At 29.7% G+C, this 23,265-nt stretch overlaps 1 protein-coding gene across 4 annotated transcripts in view; it reads left to right on the top strand.

Annotated features, from left to right (window-relative positions):
- Positions 1–17,298, top strand: part of LOC145258177 (heterogeneous nuclear ribonucleoprotein A1-like 3) — a 29,979-nt gene extending 12,681 nt beyond the window's left edge. The window contains exons 7-11 of one of the 4 annotated variants that reach the window (XM_080115999.1): positions 1,186–1,269; positions 3,261–3,320; positions 7,941–8,060; positions 8,169–8,239; positions 16,721–17,298. In XM_080115999.1, the coding sequence (XP_079972125.1) occupies positions 1,186–1,269; positions 3,261–3,320; positions 7,941–8,060; positions 8,169–8,215 (311 nt within the window). In that variant the 3' untranslated portion in view covers positions 8,216–8,239; positions 16,721–17,298. Of the gene's footprint in view, positions 1–1,185; positions 1,270–3,260; positions 3,321–7,940; positions 8,061–8,168; positions 8,240–9,511; positions 10,114–16,720 lie in introns of those variants that run through there. The other 3 variants (XM_080116000.1, XM_080116002.1, XM_080116003.1) reach the window with 3 other exon arrangements.
- Positions 17,299–23,265: the final 5,967 nt, after the last annotated feature.

Consider the following 23,265-nt stretch of genomic DNA (forward strand, 5'->3'; position numbering starts at 1 on the left):
TTAAAACTTGAACTTGTCTTGTTGCACGCATGGCTTTTTGATAGATTGTATATTTGTATAACAAATTTTGATTTGGTTCTAAACCTAATGGAAAAAAAACAAGTACAGAAACATCTTTATGATGTACGTATCCATCTCTGAATATATTCCAAAAATAAGAAATTGAAGTAGTTTTATTTTTAAATAAAATCAAATTCCATGAGTAAACAAAAACTTTTGCCATCTTTAAAACTGAGGCCGATAACTCCACAATAATTCAAACTTGTAATGTTACTGATTTTACATTAATTGGTTTTAAATCATTAAAAAAATTTATAAAAATAAAACTACTTGACCAATTTACATGATTTTTAGAATGACATTTCTGTTCCGTGATGGGTACAGGATGACCCTAAAAAAAAAAATGGGCCCCAACTCTAAATAGTCCCCGTTTCTTAGTGTTTTGTCCGAATGAAATGAAACTTTGGTCATAACTAGTTTATTATATTCAAAACATCACATCAAAACACTAGGGTCTTTGGCCTTTTTTTCTCCGTTCTACAGCATATGTTCTAGATGGCCTCCATTTAGCTTTTTTGGGTCACCCTGTATATGCGTAGGATGTTTCTGTAGTTTTTTTCTTAATTAGGTTCTAATTAAGAACACAAATTTTAAAGCTGTCTGAGAACTAACTTTTTGACATTTTTATCACTGGTTTGTTTAAAAAAAAAAAAATTTTTAACAGGAGTATAAAAAGTGAAGTTTTGATTGCATTTTATCATGCTTAACCTTCACGAATACTGATGTTAGTAAAATATTCTAACATTGGCATTTGCTTTAAAAAAAAAAAAAGAAACTGGGCCTCCTTTTTTGGATTGCTAATGGACTGAATACATTGAATTAAAGAAAAAAATCCTAGTTTCCTTTTAACAAGAAAATGTTAAAAGCCTGTAAAATAATTTACAATGCACAGGACTTAAAACTTTATTTTCTTCCTGTTTTCATGTGGAGACAAGACCCTTATTGACTGTTGGATTTGTTTTTCTGGCCAATATCTTAATTGGCCTAGTTTTCTGTAAGCAGACTGAATCTATTTAGTCTTGCAAATATCTTTCTTTCCCTCTGTCTTGATGCTCTGTGTTCTTCTTCCCCTTCTGAGGAAGACGTGTCTTTTGTCTCAAACTTGCTACTGTATCGTCTGTGCAGGTGCAGGTGGCGACTGGCATAATTCACCTGGTAATTATGGCTACGGCGGTGGTGGTGGTAGCTTCAATGGAGGATATCACCAAGGTAAGCAGACAACACCTGTTACCTGAAGAAAATCATTTCTTAAATGAAAACTTCCAAATTTTATTTTTTTTCTTTCTTTATTTTGTGGGAGGAGGAGAAGGGGGTGGCATAACTATATTCATTTTAATTTTTCCTGGCGGATGGTGCCACCTGGCATTTTTAAGTTCTATAAGCTGTGTATGAGAATAATAAACTGGAGAAATATCTGGAATATATTGCAACTTTTCAGTTTGATTTTAAAATGGTACGTTTGTTTCCTCTTGGGACAATGATGCTTTCAAAAATCTAAAAGCAAATTTAATTTTTTCTTACACAAATCTACTAACCCCATTAAAAAGTTGAGCTAGCTATGCTTTTTTTCTGTACCTTTTCACGTTTCAACTAAAATCCTCATGTCAAATATTTTGCTGCCATGGTTTGAAAGATTTTTGGTATTTGAATGCCCAAATTTCTTTGTAAGCATGCAGAAAAGAATTCATCCCTCCCCTACCAACTAACACCGAGTGGTCAACTCTTTTATGCCTCCGATTGACCTCGACTAAAAAATATCAACTTGCATAAGCAGCACTTTTTTCCCCTTCCTCATCCAAAGCACTTTTTCAACTTTGAAAGACTTTGTACTTTCATCTTTCAAATCTTTGTATGATCAATCTGAATAGAACGTAAAATACGCTTTGTTGAATGTCTTCTGTTTTAATGTGTTGCAGGAAAAACTTTTCTTTGGTTTAGGTGCACAAAATAATCATAATTGACTTTGCCAGATAAACTTTAATACTAGATAGAAAATTATTTTTGAAAGCAACAGTTAATACATCTCAGAATTCATCTTTTAATTTTGTCAGATTGACACAAACAATTGATTGCATTTATCTATAACAAGGATATTGCGAGAAATATCTGGAAATTGTTTCTATATAGTCACATTTGATAGTGATTTTGAAGTATTTAATTTGTACAAAATTTTTAACTAGAATTGGACTATAAGCAAAAGTCTTAATTTGTGCTCCTAAATCGAAAGAAAACTTATTTTTTCTGTGCCACTGTTTTGAGGAACTCATTAAAGCAATTGATTTGTTTTAATAAAAACACTGTATTTAGTTTTGATTATGTAAAGATGCTCACTTGAGTCTGCTGCTATAAATTCTCAGCGAATGACATTTTTGAAACTACTAAAATTAATTTAATTCTTATTAAAAATTCTTAAACATCATAAAAGTGTGGACCTTACTTTTTACCAGATAACACTTAATTTTAGCACAACATAACCTTGGAAAAATGTATGAACCTAGAATTTATGTAAAATATTTAATTTCTGATCTATATTGTTTTGACATTAAAAGAACGAGTTTTGATATGAATAAGAAGAAAAGTTGGTTTTGATACTGTGCCAACTGATGTCGATGAGCAGTGTTGATATGAGATATGAATTTGTCTGAAGCCAACTCAACTCGCACCAATTGAATCTCAGTACAGATATAGTGATAATGCACACCTCCGCCTTTCAATGTAAGGATGGGCCAAATTCTTATCTGGACCTTACTTTCTCCATTATTCTAAGTTAATTCTAAAACTATTTATCTGAAATTTTTGTATGTTAAATTGTTAAAATTTCGACCTCAACTGAAGTTGCCAGTCTGTGGGACTAAATTAGTGACAAGTAGCTATGAAAGTTGCTCAATGATCAGTTTGTGAGGATTAGTTAAATGACGTGGATGTTATTAAACTTTTTAATTTTAATATTCTGTTAATGGATGAACATTGTTTTTAACAAATATATATATATTAGAAATCTTATAAAATTATGGAAATATGAAGTAAAATTTTTGTATTTACAAATATTTAAAAATTCTAACAGAATTTTGGAAATAGTACAGTGATTGTTTTTTTTTTTTCACGTGACATGCATTTTTATTTTTTTTTATTTTTAATAAAAAATAAAGTACTTGATGTTTGAAATTTCAATCTGATGAGTTAATCTTTTTCTAATAAAGGACCTGGAAATTGGGGAGGCCGTGGTGGACACCCAGGATATGGTGGTTATGGACATCAAGGTAAACTTTTCTTCATTTGAATTCTCATGAAATCTGAAAAAAAATCTTTATTTCCAAATGTTAAATTTGTACCTGACTACTGAATAAAAACATTTAGAACTTGTTTTATATATATATATATATATATATATATATATATATATAGTCATCCACATACAGTACTGTTTTCCTGTTTCACAGCTCATCAGTGCGGCTAAACAGGCAGCTGCTTCAAGCCAGGATCGAAACCTGACCACCAAAATGAGTCAAGACTTCTCACCATTACGCTATACAGCTGATGCTGTGTGGGTAATGAATTAATGAGGTTTTGACGTGTGTGTGCACACATACATGTCTACTGATATTGAGCATTTTGTGGTTTACTCAGTTTTTGATTTGTACTTGCAGATAGTGCTATAAAGCATAAATTTGATCTGAAATATTGTTCATCTTATAATAAAAATGTGAAATCATAGTTATGACATTAAAGACACATTGAAAAATAATTGTATACAAACACAATGGTGGGTCATAACAGGATATATTGAATACTGTTAAAGGAAACAACTTTCGTTTTGCATACAATTTTTACATGAATCAATAACTCTGTAACATTGAAAGACTATTAGGAAGGCTTTTTAAAATATTTAATTTTATATCAACTATAATTTTTAACCAGAGAAACATTTTAAATAAAAGTGAATTAATCATACTAAAAAGGGTGAAAGTTAATAACAGATGATCACTCGAATATTAGCATGTGATTTGTATGATTAAAAAAAATATATAAAAAAGAAATTGATTAACTTTAGTATTTTTATATATATATATATATATATATATATATATATATATACACATACATGTGTGTGTGTGTATATATGTATATATATATATATATATATATAATATTACTCTTATAATTTCTTTTTACTTTTTATTTTTATTTTTTTTTTGATATATTAAAAACCCATTTTTCTATTTGTATTCATTTGCTTCCCCATGAAAACAAAATGTGATACAGTCGTTTTTAATGTGGGGGAAAAACCAGCTCCTCAAAGGGGCACTCTGGTAAGGACCAAAAATAATCTCTGTATAGAGGGTTTCCCCTTCATTAACCAAAGACAAAAAAAATAAACTGTAAGCTAAACGTTTTGGTTTCGATTCTGTTTGCACAAATCATTTTATTTATTTATTTATTTTTTTAAAACTTTAAATCATTACTATATATTGGGTCCAATATAATATATGATAAATACAAAATCTGCATTAATCAAAATATAAAATTTAAGCATGTTTTATGACTGGGCAATGCTAGGCACCCTGCTAGTATGATATATATATATATATATACTAGCGGTGGGGGGGGTACCCGGCGTTGCCCGGGTGTCTGGAGGTGTGTGTGTGATTTTGGGTAAATGAAAACTGGGGAGGGTAAAATATTTAAAAAAAAAAAAAAAATTTTTTTTTGTTAGGTATGAGGATCGAACCCTTGAGCCAAAGTGGGAAATTTAAGTGTGAAAAAAAAACATGCAACGTTCACCATTGGGCCACCGCGAAGTACTAACGGAAACATGTTTGAATTTATTAACAGAATTGACACGTGGCTGCAATAAAAGTTAACTCTGCTGCTTCTATTTGACCTCATTAATGAGGTCAAATAGAAGTCACGGAGTTAACTTTTGCTAGCTTTTTCCCCCAAGATGTTGGAGGGGGAAACCAACTTCCCATTGTCCAGATTGAATAGCAATTGTCTTATATAAGGAGTTTGTCCCCACGTTGATCAAAGCTGATTGCTTCTGGACGTTTGCCGGGAACAGTGCCTTAGCTTTGAATTAGTTTCGCTTTTTATACGAAAAAGCTGAATGAACACAAGACGGGCTGAAATAGCAATAATTTTGTAAAAATCAACATAAATAAATCTAGAGGCAACCTGCGTTCCCAAATCCTAGATATTATCTAGGAGGTATATAAACAGTTCTAAGCATTAGTACCCCCCCCCCCCTCCAGAGCGTCTGCGAAAAAAAGCCTTTACGAGACCTACATAAAATGATCACACATTTTGTCCTTTTATATATATATATATGTGTGTGTGTGACTAGTGGTGAGGTGGGGGTACTTAATTTCCTGGCTTAGTTTTCAATGACCTTGCAGTGACTTAAGTGCTGCATATTTAACATCTCTTTATCAATAACCATGATTGACTCCATTTTAGAGATTTGTGTTTCTCACTTAAGCAGCTCAAGACTGTCTGAGGGTGGTGGTGTTGGTGGTAGAGTGCTTGTTTATCAAAATCGATGTTTAGCTGTTGTCCTACAATTTCATGTGTAACCATTTTTAATGCATTTCAATTAAGCTTTATATTGCACTCGCATGTTGCCTGACATTGCCCGGTTGTAAAATACACATATTTTAATTAATGCAGAATTATTTTAACAAATTCTGTAGGTATTAAACGTTAAGTTCCTTTAAGAAAATGGAGTGAAAAACATTTAAAAAATGTAAACTGGCATGCAAGTATATTTTTTATAAACAATTCACTTCTTTTAAAAAAAAAAAAATTCTTGCTCAGATCGAAACCAAGACCTAAAGACAGTCAAGCACGATAACCATTAGACCAGCTTGATGCAATCTATAAAGTGTTTTCTAAACCTACTTATTCTTAACATGAAAGCTGTCATGTTTTCCGGCCGTGTATGTGCATTCATGAAACAGTTGACAATCCGACGACGCCCACGTACCAATTTTTAAATTTTGACCCCTTAGCAGCCCCTTTTTTCCGGATGAAAATGGATTAGTTTTCCATGTCTGAATTCTTTATATACCAAATTTCAAGTTTGTTGATTAAAAATTGAGTATATAGGTTGAGAAGTGTCCTTGCGTGCATTCTCACTTTTATAGATAAACAAGATTCTTTTGAATCTTTATATGAATGATGCTTGGAATGACATCAGTTAGGGTCTTAAAAAAAATTTAACAACTTTTGGTTGACTTTAATTTACATATGCTTTTAAGTTTCATTTTTACACACATTAAAAATTTTTCTTCATTTTAATTTTAACGCCTAAATTAACATCTCTTTATATGTAAGCTTTTACGAAAAACTATTCTAGCTGATTATAAAAGGCAATAGAAAAAAATGAAAGTTTGACTTAGAACTAACACTTATAAAACTTCATCCTTTTCCCATTCTGCGCATAACGTGTTTCGTCATTGTATAATTGTTTAAATCTGTTTATGATCCAGTAAACAACTATTTTATATCTTAGTTCTTTATTGTCTCTGACCACAATAAGTAAGTCTCCTTCCAACGCCTAAGGGTTTGTAGGACGGGTGCTTAACTGATTTTAAGCTGAACGAATGGCCTAAACATTCTAGCACTTCATATTTCTATATGGTTAGTCATCTTTTAACTGGCTTTGTATCCAACAGAATGTGTCAATGGAATTTAGCAAATAAAGTTGAAACTCTAACTTGTTAGTCAGAAAAAAAAAAAAAAATCTTTATCTTACTTTATCACTAAATCTGCTTTTCTAATTTTTTTCAGCTTTAAAAAAATTGTTAATCCCCCACCCCTTGTGTAGTACAATATTCAATCTGAACTGTTGACCTTGATTTCCGCTGCTGGAAGGTCATAGTTGCAGGAGATTTGCTTATAAATATTTCTAGTATCTTTCTCTCTGCTAATATTATTGATTATGGATAATTGCTTCCTCTTCACTAAAATCTGAATAAACATTGTCTTTTCTCTATTATACATTTCAATTTTATCTTTGTATTTTCTACTACCAAATGCTGTATTAAGCTTAAATGTTTCTTACTTTAAGAAATAATTAGATGTTTTTTTTTATCTAGCTTTTCAATTTTTTTTTTTTTTCAATGTGGAAGTTTTTGGTAAATGTATGAGAATTATCAGGATTAATCTGTAAAGATTAAAAATTAAAAATTTTTGCATAACTTGTTAAAGTAAATCACATCTGCATGTTAAACTACCAACCTTTCAGTTAACATCCAACTGCACTAACAGATTGGCAAAAACTGCTTGTAAGCAAATTTCTTTTACCAATTCCATTAGTCAAGGATCACTGCATGTCAGAATATTTGTATTCAAAATACGTATTTTGGCTGTTTATGAAACTCCCGAGTGGACTGACTCCAATAATTTTAATTCAGAATAGAACACATTGCAGCTTATTTTTAGTCATAAGCAACATGTTCATGAAAACATTTTCTTGACATTGTTTTTCACACTGAAATTGGTTTTAAAAAATTTTTAATCTGAAATATATTGTTAGTGAAGAAATGATTCCTCCGTTCAGTACTAAAAGACAATCGAATACCCCTTGTAAGGGTAGCTGCGTGTAATTGTGAGGCTAGAGTTGTGCAATCTCTGACACCTATTCTGAATCAACACACTTCAGTGACAAGGAAAAGTTCAGGATGACTGGAAATAATGCCAAGATAGGCAGAGAGTACACACAGCACCTGGAATTCCCAAATGGTCACCCATTTTAGTATTGACCAGGCTCAATATTGAAATAGATTTACAATAAAAGCATGCAAAGATTAATCCTTGTCTAGTGACATTTATTACCTTGGGCTCTGAAAGTTTATTTTTCTAAAAATTGCTTTTTATTTCAGGCAACTATGGTGGTGGCCATGGCGGATATGGCAATCAACATGGAGGCTATGGCGGCGGAGGTGGTGGTGGCGGTGGCTATGGCCAAGGTGGCTGGAATCAAGGCTATGAAGGTTTCGGAGGTAAATACAAAAATCAAAAGAAAAATCAATTTTGAGTTTAAAATTTTTTTTTTTTTTTTTTTTATTAAACTGTTGTTCCCTCTTAATTTGTTTTATTTTTTCATTCAGGTGGCTATGGCGGTAGTGGTGGTTATAGTGGTGGCTATAGACGATGAGTCTGCAGTCGACTTATCAATCAGGTAATTTGAGTAACCTCTTTTCCATTTCTTCTGTAAATAAAATTTAATAAAACTGATGTTAGTTTCTTAATTCAAAATTCATATATAAAATGAAAAGATAAAATTCTAATTAAAAAAAAAAAAACTAAATTTCATTAGAATTTTGTTTTAATCCAAAGAAAGTGATTTCAAAACAAGTTCATCAAAACTAAAAAAAAATTTTATAAAATATTTTCAAATAGTTTTATTTTTCGCTAGTGATTTCTAGTAGTTAAAAATATCGGAATTTATATTTCCCTTGCATCTTATATTTTTTTTAACAAGAACAGCTTTTAAGATTCGCTTGTTCGATCTGCACATATTTGATACTGAAAAACTTATTTCAAATTGTGACAAACTGTACTAGAAATGCTTAAACGTATCTAAAAAGTTATCCATTAAATTTGTACAACACGCTTTGAAACTTATACATAAATCTTAAGAATGGAAATACCCCTGTATTAAGTTTTTAAATAAAACTAATCTATTTGTGAGAGAGTAACTTATTTCATTTTTCTTTTAGTTGTGAGTAAAAACATTTTAATGAAAGTGGTAACAATTTTTTGTACAAATTTTAAGCTTCATAGGAAATTATAATTCAAGAAAATTTAAAAAATACCAACAAATGATATTAGAATTCTTTAAAATAAAACAATTGTAAGCAAATATCACTTGGCATCCTATCAAATATTCAAATTAAATCCATTTTATTAAAAAAAAAAATCTATTTGTTTAGATTGATTTATGTATAAATTTAAAATTCAAAATCTTAATATCTTGAACTGTCTCACAAGAATGTTTCTTGATTGTGTTGATTATTACTCTTATTTTTAAACCCTTTTTTTCCAAACTTGGCTAAATGCATTATGCTGCTTTGGACATGTTATATCTAACGCATGTTTCTAACTTGGGAAACATGAATTTGATTCTCCCTCCCTGATGTATGCAAATGTCACCCACACTAAATAGGTATTTTACTCCCGCACTGGATTTGTAAATATTTTACATTCAAAAATAGTTTTTATTTAATCAAAGCATAACTTTTTTGTGTAAAAATTTATTTTTTAAGTATCCTTTTCCCTCTCCATTTTATGCGTTTAGCCAAAATAAAATTTCCTTAACCTGATTTCCTAGAGGAGTCAAGTTTGCAATGATTATTTGTTGTCCATTGTATCAATTTTTTTTTTTTTTTTTTTTTTTTTTTCTGCCTTCATGCACTAATAACTTTCCCTACTTTTTGTTCAATCAATCTAGGCAGGATTTATCTGTGCAGTTTTAAGGCAACAGGGACGCAGATGGCAGTGTTGATCGATCAAGCCTGGAAGCTTGCTATTACGTAGACTTAGTTTTGCACAGAACTTGTGTGGCCTATGATTTCCTTGAAACAATGGAATCTGACCTAACGGCACCAGTAACAATTTGTTTGCTAGTCACACGTGAATCCTGAACCCTTGTACAACTTGTAGCAGGCATGGATGCGCATTAATCCTGATTCAGAATCGTTTTTTAAGCCTAGTTATTCAATTTACACTCCATTTTAACCATTTTTTTTTTTCTCATTTATACTGTTTTGAAACTTATTAAAACCAACCCAAATCGAAAATTGTCCGTAAATGTACTTAAGTTTTCAACCGTATATATTTTTAGTCCTTCGCTGAAGATCAAACGTTTTTGAAACCATTTTTATAAAAACTTAATACATGTCTACACTGGCTTGAAGACTTTGGAAGAAATAAGTCTAATACTGCAGATCGTGATCTTTGTATTTTTTCGTCCATGAAATGTAAATTTTTTTTTTATTTTGAAACTAATGTAGTTCTACACATGAAGAATAAAAGAGAAGGAAGTTAAAACAATTTCCGCTTGTTAATTTTTCTTTTTCCCTTTTTTTTTTCTTCCCTCATTTAGAATTAATATTTCCGAAGAAAGAAAAAGGTCTTTGTATTGTTTAAGCAAGGCTTCCAATCTAGATCAAGATGGCACTAGTAGTCAGGATCAGTTTTGATCTCACTTGATTTGATCCTTGATAGATGCTATTATTAGCTTGAAGGCCTGTAAAAACTGTCATTCAAATCATACTCCCTTTTTTATATAATTTTTTTTTTTTTTTTTTTTTTCATTGTATACTAGTAAGAATGATATTAAATGAAATACATTTTTGTTAAATAAGGATTTGTTGTGTACTCCTGTCCCAAATACTGATGCACTTAATACTCAAGTTTTAGTTTTAGGTTAAAATTATATTCAATAAAATAAAACTATTTCCTTTCAAGCTGCTGCAAGTTTGGTCAAAATGAAATATTCTTATTCAAGTACCCGAGTCATTTCAGATTGCTTTTGTTTCTACAACTTTAGATCATTCTCAGTTTATTAGATGTCTACTGGCTTGATGAATAATCGGTAAAATGTTACATTACAAATTTTGATAGTATGTTATACTGTTTGGCTACATTAGGGGAGGGAGTTATAAGAATAACCAACATATATAAATTGAATGATGCTGATAATTTAACTCTTTTTGTAAAAATGAGTGTCGACAATATCATTTCCTTGGGAGGTTAAAATTATAATTTCACTTATAATTGCTTTACATTGATCACTTTTGAAAAGAAAAATTTTATTTCAATATATTATAGTTTGTTTTGTAAAAAATAAAATGGTTGTGATCAAATTTAATGTTTTGGTAATTCTCTGTTCCTTTTATTTTCACAACATGTTTGCTTACAACGAATTACGGTACTCATGCAGAGAGTGATCCGTGCTGAAATAATATCATTTAAAAAGCCATTCTTAACATGGGAGGGGGGGGGTGTTTTGTACCTATTCTGTACTTTAACCTTACAATTGAATAAAAAAACAAAACTTTAAACTTGGAAATATGATTTTAAAAAAATAGCACGGATCAGTAAGTGCATTAGCACCAAAATTATGTTAAAACATTTAATCTAAAGTTCTTGAGTTTCTAAAACAGATTTGTGAAAAAAATAAACGCATTTAGATTCGCTGATTACAAAACATTAAATTTAGCAATTCTAAGTGAAATTATTTTAACTCTTGAGGAAATGATATTGTCAAAAGAATCATTCATCTTTACAAAGAGACTTGAATTATGGTTAAACTAGAAAAGTTCCAGGATATAAAAAAAAAAACTTATGAATCTCCTAGGATGTATTTTAATACTGAAAAAGAAAAAGGCTTAATGGTTAGCTGATTTTACATTAAGCAGAGCTCTCATAATTTTGTAGATTATGAATTTATATTGATTTTAAATATAAGACACCAAACATCAAGACCTATGGAAGAGTTTCAGAAAGAAAATGGTTTTACAGTAAAACTGAAGGCAAATAATTTTTATAGATTGTTAATGGAAAAGAAATTTTGCTTGTAATAAAACAATCATACTTGAAAATAATAATGAATGGTTTATTTAAAGATTTTGTCAATTCAGAAAAAAAATTTATTCATCTCTGCTATATCAAATAGAATTGCATTAATAGTTTAGACATAAAAATCACTTTTTACTGGGAGTTGAAGGTGTTTGCTATTGATTTTCTGCTTTAGATATTTATAAACTGGGTTTTCATGTTGGTTGGCTTAAAATAGTTTTATCAACTTTGGTTCAGTGTAAGACTATTTGAAAATAGTCTATTTGTTTTATACTCATTTGCAAGACTTCAAAAGTAAAGAAAAAATGCCTGGGTAATTTTGAGATTTAAAAAATATTTTACTTATTTTGGAAGTAAAAGCAAGACTAATAAATGTGCCTGGGAACCCCTATTCTGTAGAAATTTTCTCATTTGAAGACCGCTGCTTCAACTAGTCAAAAATGAATATGGCACCAGGTAGTCTGTTTTTTTATTACTGTCTGTTCTAACTTAAAAAAAAAAAAAAAAAAAAAAAAATTCAGTTTTATTGATTACTGGCAGGTCGCCTGGCATTGCCCGGTTGTAAAATACTTTTAAATATATTTTGATTAATGCAGATTTCATCTATTATATTGGACCAGTGTATAGTAGTGATTTAAAATAGACTTGTGCGCCACTACTGAGAATCAAAACCAAAACGTTTAGCTTATGATTTACTTTTCCCTTTGACGTTAATGCTTGAGCTATGAAGACCCGTTTGCTGCAAGGCTAAAAACTAAAACATGAACCAATAGCTATTATGTTATGCATGCATATTCATAATGCCCGTCGTTCAACCTTCAAATTTTTTTTTTTTTTTTTCGCTTTTGTACCTATTTTCCCAGGCTGAAATCCAAATATAAAGTTTCGCATGTGTTCGAAGATCCTATATAGTAAGCCAAAAACTGACAGGAGTTTCGTAGGCAAAATTTTTTAAACATATATATGTATATAGGTTTGTGTTTACTATAACCTTTTTACATAAACATTATACAAGTGCAGATATTGTAGAATATCTGCATGAATGTAATTACACGTAATAGTTAATTGATCATCCCATAAGAAAACTGAAAAAACTAATAGGGAATCTGCAAATTAGCTAGATCTTTTTTTAGATGAATGCAATTCTATGACCCATATATAAATTTCTATTTTCTGTTTAGATAAATAGAAAAAAGGCTTACCTTTTTTCTCGGCCAAGATCAAAGTATTAAAAAAACAATGATTTGGGAATCTGAGGAAGGACGACCCCCCCCCCCCCCAGTGTGCTTGAGATATTATGGTGAATGAGTACTTTAGCTAGGATGAAGCATAGACTATCAAGGTTATAGTGACGAGGATGACCATAGACACCCTCTCCCTAACTTTTGAGTGGCCTTGTGTCTAATTTTTTGTTTATTTCTGTTTTGGTTGTAAACTTTCAGAGTGAATAAAAAAAATATACAACTCAAAGTGTAGTATCTGTTCTGATGCTACACTTAAATTAATTCGTCCTTGGTCAGTGGAGGGGAAACCCTCTATACTGAGACAATTTTTGGTTCCTACTAGAGTGCCCTTTTACCCTTTTGGGGAGCTGGTTTTCCCTCCACATTAAAGACAACCTTGTCACATTTTGCTTTCGTGGGGAAGCAAATAAAAACCAATAGAAAAAAAAGTGTATTTAATATTCATATTAAATACACTTATTTATACTTTATTTACAAATTTATACTTTATCGAAATGTTTTCACTTTTCTTAATGATTGTGGGATAATTCTCATGTCATAATTCTACAACTATAAAAGAACTGGGAAATTTTATTTATTTTTTTTTTTTAAGCCTTGTCAGTCATTCATATTGCACATCCTCACTATTTTTATGCATCCAATCGTGCAAGATGTTTGTCCATACACACAATCACATGAAATATTTCATCTCTTACTGTTCTATACTTTGTTTGTATTTTAAAAAAATAAATAAATAAAAAATTTGAATTCTCTGATTATTTGAGATTTTGCATTTATTTTTTATACAGGGTGACACCCCCCCCCCCCCCCCAAAAAAAAAAACAGGCCCCAACTCTAATTAAGCCCCCTTTCTTAGTGTTTGGCTGAATGAAATGAAACTGGTCAGAACTAGTTTATTATATTCAAAACACTAGGGTCTTTGGCCTTTTTTTTTTTTTTCTCCGTTCTACAGCATATGTTCTAGATGGCCTCCATTTAGCTTTTGTTTTATTTTTTGGGGTCACCCTGTATAAAAGATCTCATGATACACCTCCATAGGAAATTAAAATATTTTTTTATTCTTAAATTCAGGATGGTGGATGCATAATTTTTTTTTATTTAACTTTGGATAGATACTCCAAAAGAAGACTTTTTTTTTTTCTGAAATCATATTTTAGCATTGATATATTTTGGTCATAAAAGCATTTCAAACCAACTGACTAATGTTTTTAGTTAAAAAAGAAAATCGGTTTTAAAGCAGCAAGACCAGTTTCTTGTCATTAAAAAAATTCCAATGATTGAGTTACATCTACCACAAGTACAGTACAGTTGGTATTTTTATAAAATGTATTTTTCATAAATAGTTTTTATTTTATTTTGATAGGAATTTTCTTGAATTGACTCAAAAGTTTAATAAAATCAGTTTAGTTTACACTGTTTTTTTACTTTTTACTCATTTAATTTGATAAAGATAATTTCAGTAAGCCTAACTCGTTTTTATAGAACAGATGGTTGCTACTGCCTGTGACAAACTCTCAGCTTTGCTTAAATCACTTAGTATTTTTCAAATCCTCGTCCTGTCCGAAAATCAGTGTGCCAAACTATATCTGACCAGTAGTTGCAAGTGTTAAATTTTGAGCATAAATTCTTTTAATGCCGAACAATGATTTCAGTGTGCCAATTGTTGCATTACACACGTGGTTAAAGTTTAGTCAGCATTTTAATATAGTTTGTCTTCCTAATCAGAATTTGTTCAAATGATGTAAGGGAAATTTGAAATACTGTGATAAACAGAACAGGTGTACTTTTCAAAGTATCTTCACTAATTTTATGTCAAGATGTTTTTAAGTAACAATTTTTTATTTTGATTGTTGGGATGTTCTCGGCATAGTCTTGATGAGATATAAAATAACATGCAAATATTTTTCACTAAAGTTGTGGCCTCTTAATGACTTCAAAGTATACTCAGCGTTTTCTGGAAATCAAGTAGTAACTCTGTTTACTCCTCCAGCTCATAAGATTTCTATAATTTGTCATAATGTAATGCCCTCCCCTTTCTTTTTTTTTTTTTTTTTTTCAAATTATTTAAATGTAAAGTGTAAATGCAAATAGCAATGTTCTATCACCCCCCCCCCCTTCTCTGATCAAAATTAGATCACCTGGAGTATTTGGATAACTATCAGAATAGTCCAAAATTCAAGTTAGTTTAAGAAGTCTAACCCAATAAAAGGCCAATCTGGAAAGTTCCTACAGAAGTGCAAAAAATTTTTTTTTTTTTTTTTTTTTTTCTTAAAAAGAAAGTCTTCCTGCTGAAAGAAAATTGAACCAAAAGAAATCTTCAAAACGGCTCTTCAGAATATGATGAACAAGTGATCTAAACTAATTTTCCATATGAAAACTATTTTAGTTTCTTCCTAGTTTAGTCCAAATTAAACTTTCACTTTATTTGTATTTCACTTTATTTGTATTTTATTTGTATTTCACTTTTGGCTAAAGTTATCAAAAATCTGTGCAGATTTTGCTAATCTGCACAGATTTTTGATAACTTTAGCCAAAAGTGAAATACAAATAAAGTGAAAGTTTAATTTGGACTATTTTACCAAAGCAAATAATACCTATTACATAACTCGACAGTAATTTTAGTATTTAAGTCCTGCACTCATAAATTATATCCATGAAAAGTCAATGTAATAAAGCATAAACATTTGCTGCAAAATAACAGCATAGCAGGTTTTTATCAGGATTTTAAAAATAGTGTAAGAACATTTGGAATTAAGGATCAAACAGAACCTTTTAAAGCTTCGAAATTGAAAAAATTGCCTCTTCTAATGCAAAAAAAACAAACTTTTGTCTTTAAAAATAAATTTTCAATTGCTAGTACTAATCATGAAATGAAAAATATTGATATTAAACAAATCTATAGATCATCCCTCAAATTTATTTTTGTTTGCAAAAAATATATGCATGTTACATGGATTTTTATTTTAATCTGAAAATTAAAAACCAAGCAACTATATAAATATTTACAGATTTTAAAAGAATCTGAATCTGGAATCATTCCATCATTAGTTTAGAAATATTTTCATCAAATGTTTGACAATTTAAAAAAAATGGAAAGCAGTATCTAATTCTCTTCAAAGTTTGAATTCAAACATTCCCTCCACCTTGATTTATTCCAACTAGTTATTTAACATGTATAATTTTTTTTGCTTGCAAGAAAGTGGTGAATTTGGAAGGCACGTTGAATTTAATAGATGGAGAAAGTTTATCCATATTCACAAATATGGACAATTATTTCACACCTAACTGTATCTGTGTGACAGACACAATTGCATTTTTTTAAAAAAATTTATTTAAAAAAAAAAAAAAAGCTTGAGAAAATTACTGTCCACTAAAAGTTTTCATAACACTTGAATAACTCTAACTTTTCATTAATTTAAAAATTTATTTTCTAAATCTAAGTTGTACATTAGTTCATAGTTTTCTTCCTCATTGCATTGGGTTGATCATCCCTTTTTCATACCTTCATCATTTAAAAGGGAAAGATGGATTAAGATTTTTTTTTTCCTTGAAACTTTTTTCTACCATGATTTGGCTTTGCCATTCTTACACTCGTGTATGTTGCTTTTCATGATGGTTTTATGAATGATTGACCCCAGAATTATCAGCACATTAGAATTATCTTTTTCCTTGCTTTGTTGAGAAATATTAAAAGAATTTTTTTTTTATATATATATATTTCAGTCTTGCTTTAAAACTTCAATTTTTTTTTTTTTTTTTTTTTTCTCCTAATCATCCTTTTCTAATATCTTTTAAAAGATATAATTTAAAAACAAAACTATTTTCCTATTTAGCTGGATACGTGGTCGCTTCCGGAGAGGATGGCCTACCGAAACTTTGTATGTCTGTGGTAGTTGGCAAAAACGAAAAACTGAAAAAAAAAAAAAAAAAAAAAAAAATCCAAGTGGGCATGTGTCTATCATATTCCGACAGCACTGCGAAACGAACGGCTCCCCACTAGAGTTCCACCTTGAAGTTTACCATCGCCATTTGGGTCTTAGCAATACTTGCAGGGATTCCATTTTAGAACTGCTTTTTACAAAAAAACAAAAACAAAAAAAAGAACCTTTTTTTTATAAAAGTTAAAAAAAAAAAAAAAAAAAACCCTCACTTCGCCACTTGTTGTGAGGCCTGATGACATTTTTAAAGCAGCTGCCATTTTGTAGCAAATCATTAAAATGAAAAAGTTTAATTTAAAAAAAAAAAAAAAACTTAATTTTTAAAAGAAAAAACAAAAAAGGACAAAAAAAAGAGTAAAATGCTAAAAAAATATTTATTAAAAAAAAAGTAAAAAGAAAATTACAAAATGAAAAAAAATTACAAAAAAATGTCCGAAAGACAAGAAAACCAAAGGAAACTCGAGCTGATGTAATGAACTTACTGAAAAAAATATAAAAAGAAAAGGGGGTGCAAACTGAACAGAAGGCAATTATGTAAAAAGAAAAAAAAGTGGGCAATAATGTCTTCCTAAAATCTCTCTGGACATTTTCATAAAAAGCTTTGATCCGTCCTCCTAAATACATTTGTTCTAAAATGTACATCAAAGCCAAACAAGAATCACCCTCTCCATTGGGTGATGAGCTGAAATGTGCTGCATTTTTGTATGAAAAGCGTCTGGAAGATGTTGTTATCCTGGTGGCGTGGCCTGTTCTTATTTTTATTTTTATTTTTTTTAAAGGAACCCACTTACCTTTATCCTCGGACACCTCCTCCCCTTCCAATCTCTTAAATTTTTTTCTTTTATGCTAAACTCATCTTCCGGCTCCTCAAAAGAGCCTCTTTTTTTTTTTTTTTCTCATTCATTTAGAGCCCCCCCCCTCCTCCTCTCCTCTGCTCCTTTTATGCTGCCCATTTTCACATGTCCGGAATCCCTCCCACCTTTTTCATTTTCAATTAATTTTTATTTCATCCCAATTTCTCAAAACTTTCCACCGGCAATCCTGAAATTTATTTATTTTTTATTTTTATCATTTTAATTTTTCTGAAAAAAAGAAAAAAAAGAAAAAAAAAAAAAATTCAGACCAATGTACAGTTTGGTCCTTGTTTTGAGGGGCCTGAGATTTATTCTCAAAAGGAGGAGGGACTTCCGTCCCCCTTCAAAAATTGAATGCAGCAGGGAATCGCACTGCCCCCAAATAGAAAAAGAAATTCATCCATCATTAGAAAGGATCTGTTTTATTTTAAAGAATTGGATTTAGTTAAATTTAAGTCTAGAATGTCGAGATTATAAAGTTAAAAGAAGCTACTTTTTTGAAGATGGATTTTTCTCTCCTTTTTTTCTAGAGAGAAAAAGTTTGGCTCTTTTAGTTGAAAAAAGGCTAATTTTAACTAGAGTATTTTTCTCAAATCTATTTTAAATATCTAAAAAAAAAATATACCCAGAAAAGGAGACTGGATTTATTATTTTATATATATATATATATATTTTTTTTTTTATGCGTAAATTATCTCTATTTGTATGAATTTATATACAGAGAGATCTTGAGGGAAAGTTCTAAAAATTTATCCTACAAGTTTACAAACGATTTTTATTTTTCAAGTATTTTTACATCAAGATTATTGTATATATTTTTGACCTTGACCTTGAATCTATTTCCCCCCCCCCTTCTCTTAAGTGTACATTCGAAATAGAAAACTCTTGCGCCTTTTAAATCAATATTAAATTTTTTTTCATCCAACATCATGAAAAAAAAATCGATGTAAAAAGAAAGTGAAAATATATTGTTTCTTTCTATTTTTATTTTAAATGTTGAAAAATCGGTGCAAAGAAAACGCCGCCATCTTTAGACAAAAACGGCGGTTTCTGATTGGTCCATTTTTATAATGACGTGTGCATACGTAATTAGCTATTCACCCTCTTCACCTTTGCAGGGAGAGTTGAACTCGAGTTTTCTTTATTTGGGAAAAAATAAATATGGGCGTTCTTCTTTTTTTTTTCTTTTTTTTTATGTTAATAAACGTTTTTATAATTATGTGTGTGCGTATATATATATATATATATATATATATATATATATATATATAAAATAAATTTCCAAAAAAAGAAAATGCCTTTTATCGTTAATATAAGTTAGTTTTTCTCCCAGCTTATTTAACAGAATGCCGTCTTTTTTTTTTTTTTTTTTTTTTTTTTTTTTTTTTTAAATGGCGTCATTAACAATGCATTTCAATGTTCTCGTACCGCTTCTCTTTAAGTTTAATTTAAAAGGCAAAATAAATATACTTGTAATAATATATAATTTGCTTTATTTAAATTTCTGTTAATGAAGAAAAAAGTGAAAAAATATATATACTTGACTTGATGTAAAAAGAAAAAAAATAAGTCTCTCAATCATCGGTTATTTTTTTTTCTCCAAAAATATTCCTCATTGTCCACTTCTCTAGTGTGCAAGGTTTTTACTTAAACTAAAAATCAATTCTAAAAACGAAAACCAATAAAATAAAACGTGTCTGGTTTTAGAAGTTATGTAACATGTCATGAAATCAAAATAATCTCAGGTGAAAGCGGGATTTTATTTTTAAACCGATTTGTAAATCTCCGCCTGAGAAGAAGAAAAAAATGGCTGTTGTCCAACCCCCTGTATCCAAGTTAAAATAAACTGGGTGAGGAAAAAAATTCAGATTTTATCATATAGTACTTTATTTACTTCAACATACCCCTCCCCCTATTCCTGCCCCCATTTTGGTATGAAAATAACTTAAAAGGATAGTGTGGGTCAGTTTTGAATAATTACACGTTTGTGCCACCGCAGATATGTTTTGCCCGGCTGTCCAGGACATTTTCAGTAGGTTTTTGCACTCAGCTTTCATTTTTTTTTTTTTTAATCATCGTCGTCATTATAAATTACTTTAAAAAAAAAAAAAAGGAGAAATGAAAATGGGAAAAAAAAGTTGAGTTTATGTTAATCAGCTCCAGACAATCTTTTCTGATTCTTGTAGACTTAGTTGTGTTGGTAGTGGAAACATCCTGGGCATTATTAATATTTCAAAACAAAAAAGCCGTAGCCTCCAAGTTTACACTTCAGTTGATAAAAAGAAGAAAAAAAAATTCCTTTAGCTTAAACAAGAAAAACGATTTTTATTTTCTCCCTTTTTCACAAAACTTGCGTGATAAGGAATTTTGGCTAATCGTATGTGTATGAATTCGTGTCTATAACTTGGGAGGGAGATAGATGCAAAATAAACACACCTAGCCAAATAAAAAAAAAAGTTTTTCTTTTTTTTTTTTAATTTTTTTTTATATATATAGTTGAAAGAAACCCATTAAATCTTGTAAAACAAGATTCATGAAGTTTTGTGACCAATGCTTTTTATTTTTCTTAAATATCCTTTCGATACAAAAGGAAGATTTCAGACAAAAAATAAATAAATAAAACAAAAGAACAAACAAGTAACTTGAAAATAAAAACAAAAGTGTAAAATTAATTGCCAGACAAGCAAAAAATTTTAATGAAATAATTTTTCAAAACAATGGCACATATATAGATTTGCTGCTTTGGCTGTCCATATTGGTAAAGGTGACCTCACAAACTCTGGATCCTAAAATGGATGCTTTAAAAAAAATTTTTTTATTAGACTGATATATTGTTGCATTGTATTTTTTATTTTTTTTAAATTTTTATTTAAAAAAATATTTTTCCTGATTAATGTTTTCCAATGTTATTTTCTTTTTTAATTTCAGTCATTTTTAAAAAATTAGGTTGAAATTAAAATACTACTAAAAAAACAATTACAAAAATAAAAATCAACAATTGACAAAAAATAAAAATAAAAAACAGTGTAATAAATATCAGTAAAGTTTTTCGTTTTCCGTGTCAGGAACCGGAGTTTAATTTTGTGTGGTCATCTTTCTGTTGTAACTTGTTACAAATTTTTTTTTTTTCAAGCCAATATAGGCAACCATGAAGTTGATTTGTATAAGTACCAAAACAAAAATCTATAGTTGTTTTGTCAGGTACGAAAGTCATATTTAGAGTTTGTAGATTTTTTTTGAAAAAACTTTGTGCTGCAAATTAGGCCTAAAAAATCCTGTGAAAATAATTCGCCTCACAGTGGTGGGGAAAAAAGCAAAAAACATGTATTTGAGAGAAAGTGTGGCGAATTTATTTCTCATGCAAGAATTTTGGATTTTAATTTACAAGTGGGGATTTATTCAAAATATGGGATCCGTCGTTATCATTATTATATCTTAGTAGATGAGGCTTTAACATGCCAATTATGTTAAAAAAAATTTCTTTATTGAGAATTAAAAAAATATATATATCTAGTTGGAATTAAACATTTTTATTTTATCCCCTTCCCTAAATATCAAGCAATCCCACAAACTACGTTCCAAGTGCTCAGTAAAAAAAAAAAACAACAAAAAAATAAACAAAAAAAATTAAAACGAAACAAAATCTACATATATACGACAGACATCGAGATATTGGTAGAAAGCATTTTTAATGGCTATGACAAGAAGTGTATTATTTCAAAGTTTTATTCAATGATTGAAGAAGTCAGAGTTAATGTGTTTTGGCCACCAGCTTAGAAAACAAAACAAAAAAAGGTAAGCTTATCCTCCATCTTGGAGCAGGTTCCAGTTGAGCTGTAACTAACAAAAAATATTTGATGTTGTTATCGTAACTAAATGAAGTTAGAAGACTGCACTTCTATTTATACATATTAGTAGTTGTTGTGTTTAACACTGATTGCAAAACCAGTCTTATGGTAAGATCTTAAAAAAAATAAGAGTTATGTATGTATATATACATATATATGTACGTGTGTGTATGTATGTATGTATATATATTATGCATATATATATAAACACTTTGTGAATCAGTATAGGATACATATGTAACATTTGAAATCTGTATTCAGTCTAATATATCTATATATATCTATATTAAAAACAAAAAAAAAATCTAAAAAAGACATTGGTGATTATGTACTACTGTGTGGCATTTCTATAACTTTCTGCCGTTAGTTGGGACTATTAGTAGCAGAAGCTGTTGGTTCAGTTAGGTAAGCAGAAGTGCAACTTTCCAGGGCTAGTTTGGTGGGATTTAGGAACATCCTTATGTTTCTTTGGAAAGGTTCTTCTCTATCAGCTGAATATTATTATTATTATTATTATTAACAGACGTAGGTTGGCTCTTTAGTGTTGTTATTATTATGCAGTACATTTATCTCCCGTTTGATGGCCTGCCCTGTAGAATGGTCACAACTTTTCCCCCCACCCTTCCCCACTCAATATTCTGGGTCTACTGGTAGTAGGGCTAATCATTTATCCAGTCTCCTATTCAAACTGCTTAAATGGAGTGTTCTTTTTTATGTCTCTTAATTATTATATATCGATAGTAGAGTTCAATATTATATAATAGTAACAGCCTTACATGAAGAGAAGTGTCTCTCCGCTTGGTCATGTCTGTAAGACAGCCATCACGGATCGTACACCTGCTCAGCTAGGCCGGTGATGTAGATTCTTGATAATCAAGGAAAAGTATCCATCTCACTCTCTAATGTTAGAAATGGAGCTACTGTATAGTTAGATTGCCATATGGTACGACAAAGATGGAGTAGCTAGAACTAGAAGACATTGTGACAGAAGATACTTACCCTTTTGAATCAAGTTTAACTGTAAAACTTGATTAAGACAGGAATATCATTTCATCATCTGCATCAAATGTAAGGGCAAAAAAAAAAATAAATGTTAGTTCAAATGGTGTGAGTTTTAACTTCAACTTAATTCTCAGCTGTAACATGTTTGTAATACAAGTCCATTTTTTCAAATGCATGTTCATCCTTTGAAAGAAAAAAAAAAATAAAATAAAAGTGCACTGAAATACATTTTGGTTTTTGTCTTTATTTATATGCATTTAAAATTTGAAAATTCTATTTCTAATCTTTGTTCATTGAAAAACTTAATTTTTTTTTTTTTTTAATTAACACTCAAAAAGGTATCAATATTCTTTTAAAAAAAGATACAACCAGAAACGACTACATTAAAAAAAAAAAAAAAAAAATTAATCTTTATGAACAAAAATGATTTTACACCTTATTTGTTGGCTTTGAAATCATGAAAAATCTTGACTTTTTTTTTCTTTTTCCATAATTCTACTATTTCTATATTAAAAACAAAATTTAAGGAAAATGGTTCCCAAGTGTAACTGTATAACGGCAAACATTAATGGAAAACATTTTATTAATAGGAAAAATATAAAACAGGTTTGAACTTAATAAATTTCCTGTTAGCTGGATTCCCATTTTTTTTTTTTTTTTTTTTTTAAATATAATCATTTCTGAAGCAATTATTATGGTGATATATGGATGTGTTTAATGTAGAGGATCTACACAG

The sequence above is a fragment of the Euprymna scolopes genome, chromosome 33, assembly GCF_053919585.1.
Source record: "Euprymna scolopes isolate OS-2025 chromosome 33, ASM5391958v1, whole genome shotgun sequence".
NCBI classification, from domain to species: Eukaryota; Metazoa; Mollusca; class Cephalopoda; order Sepiida; family Sepiolidae; genus Euprymna; species Euprymna scolopes.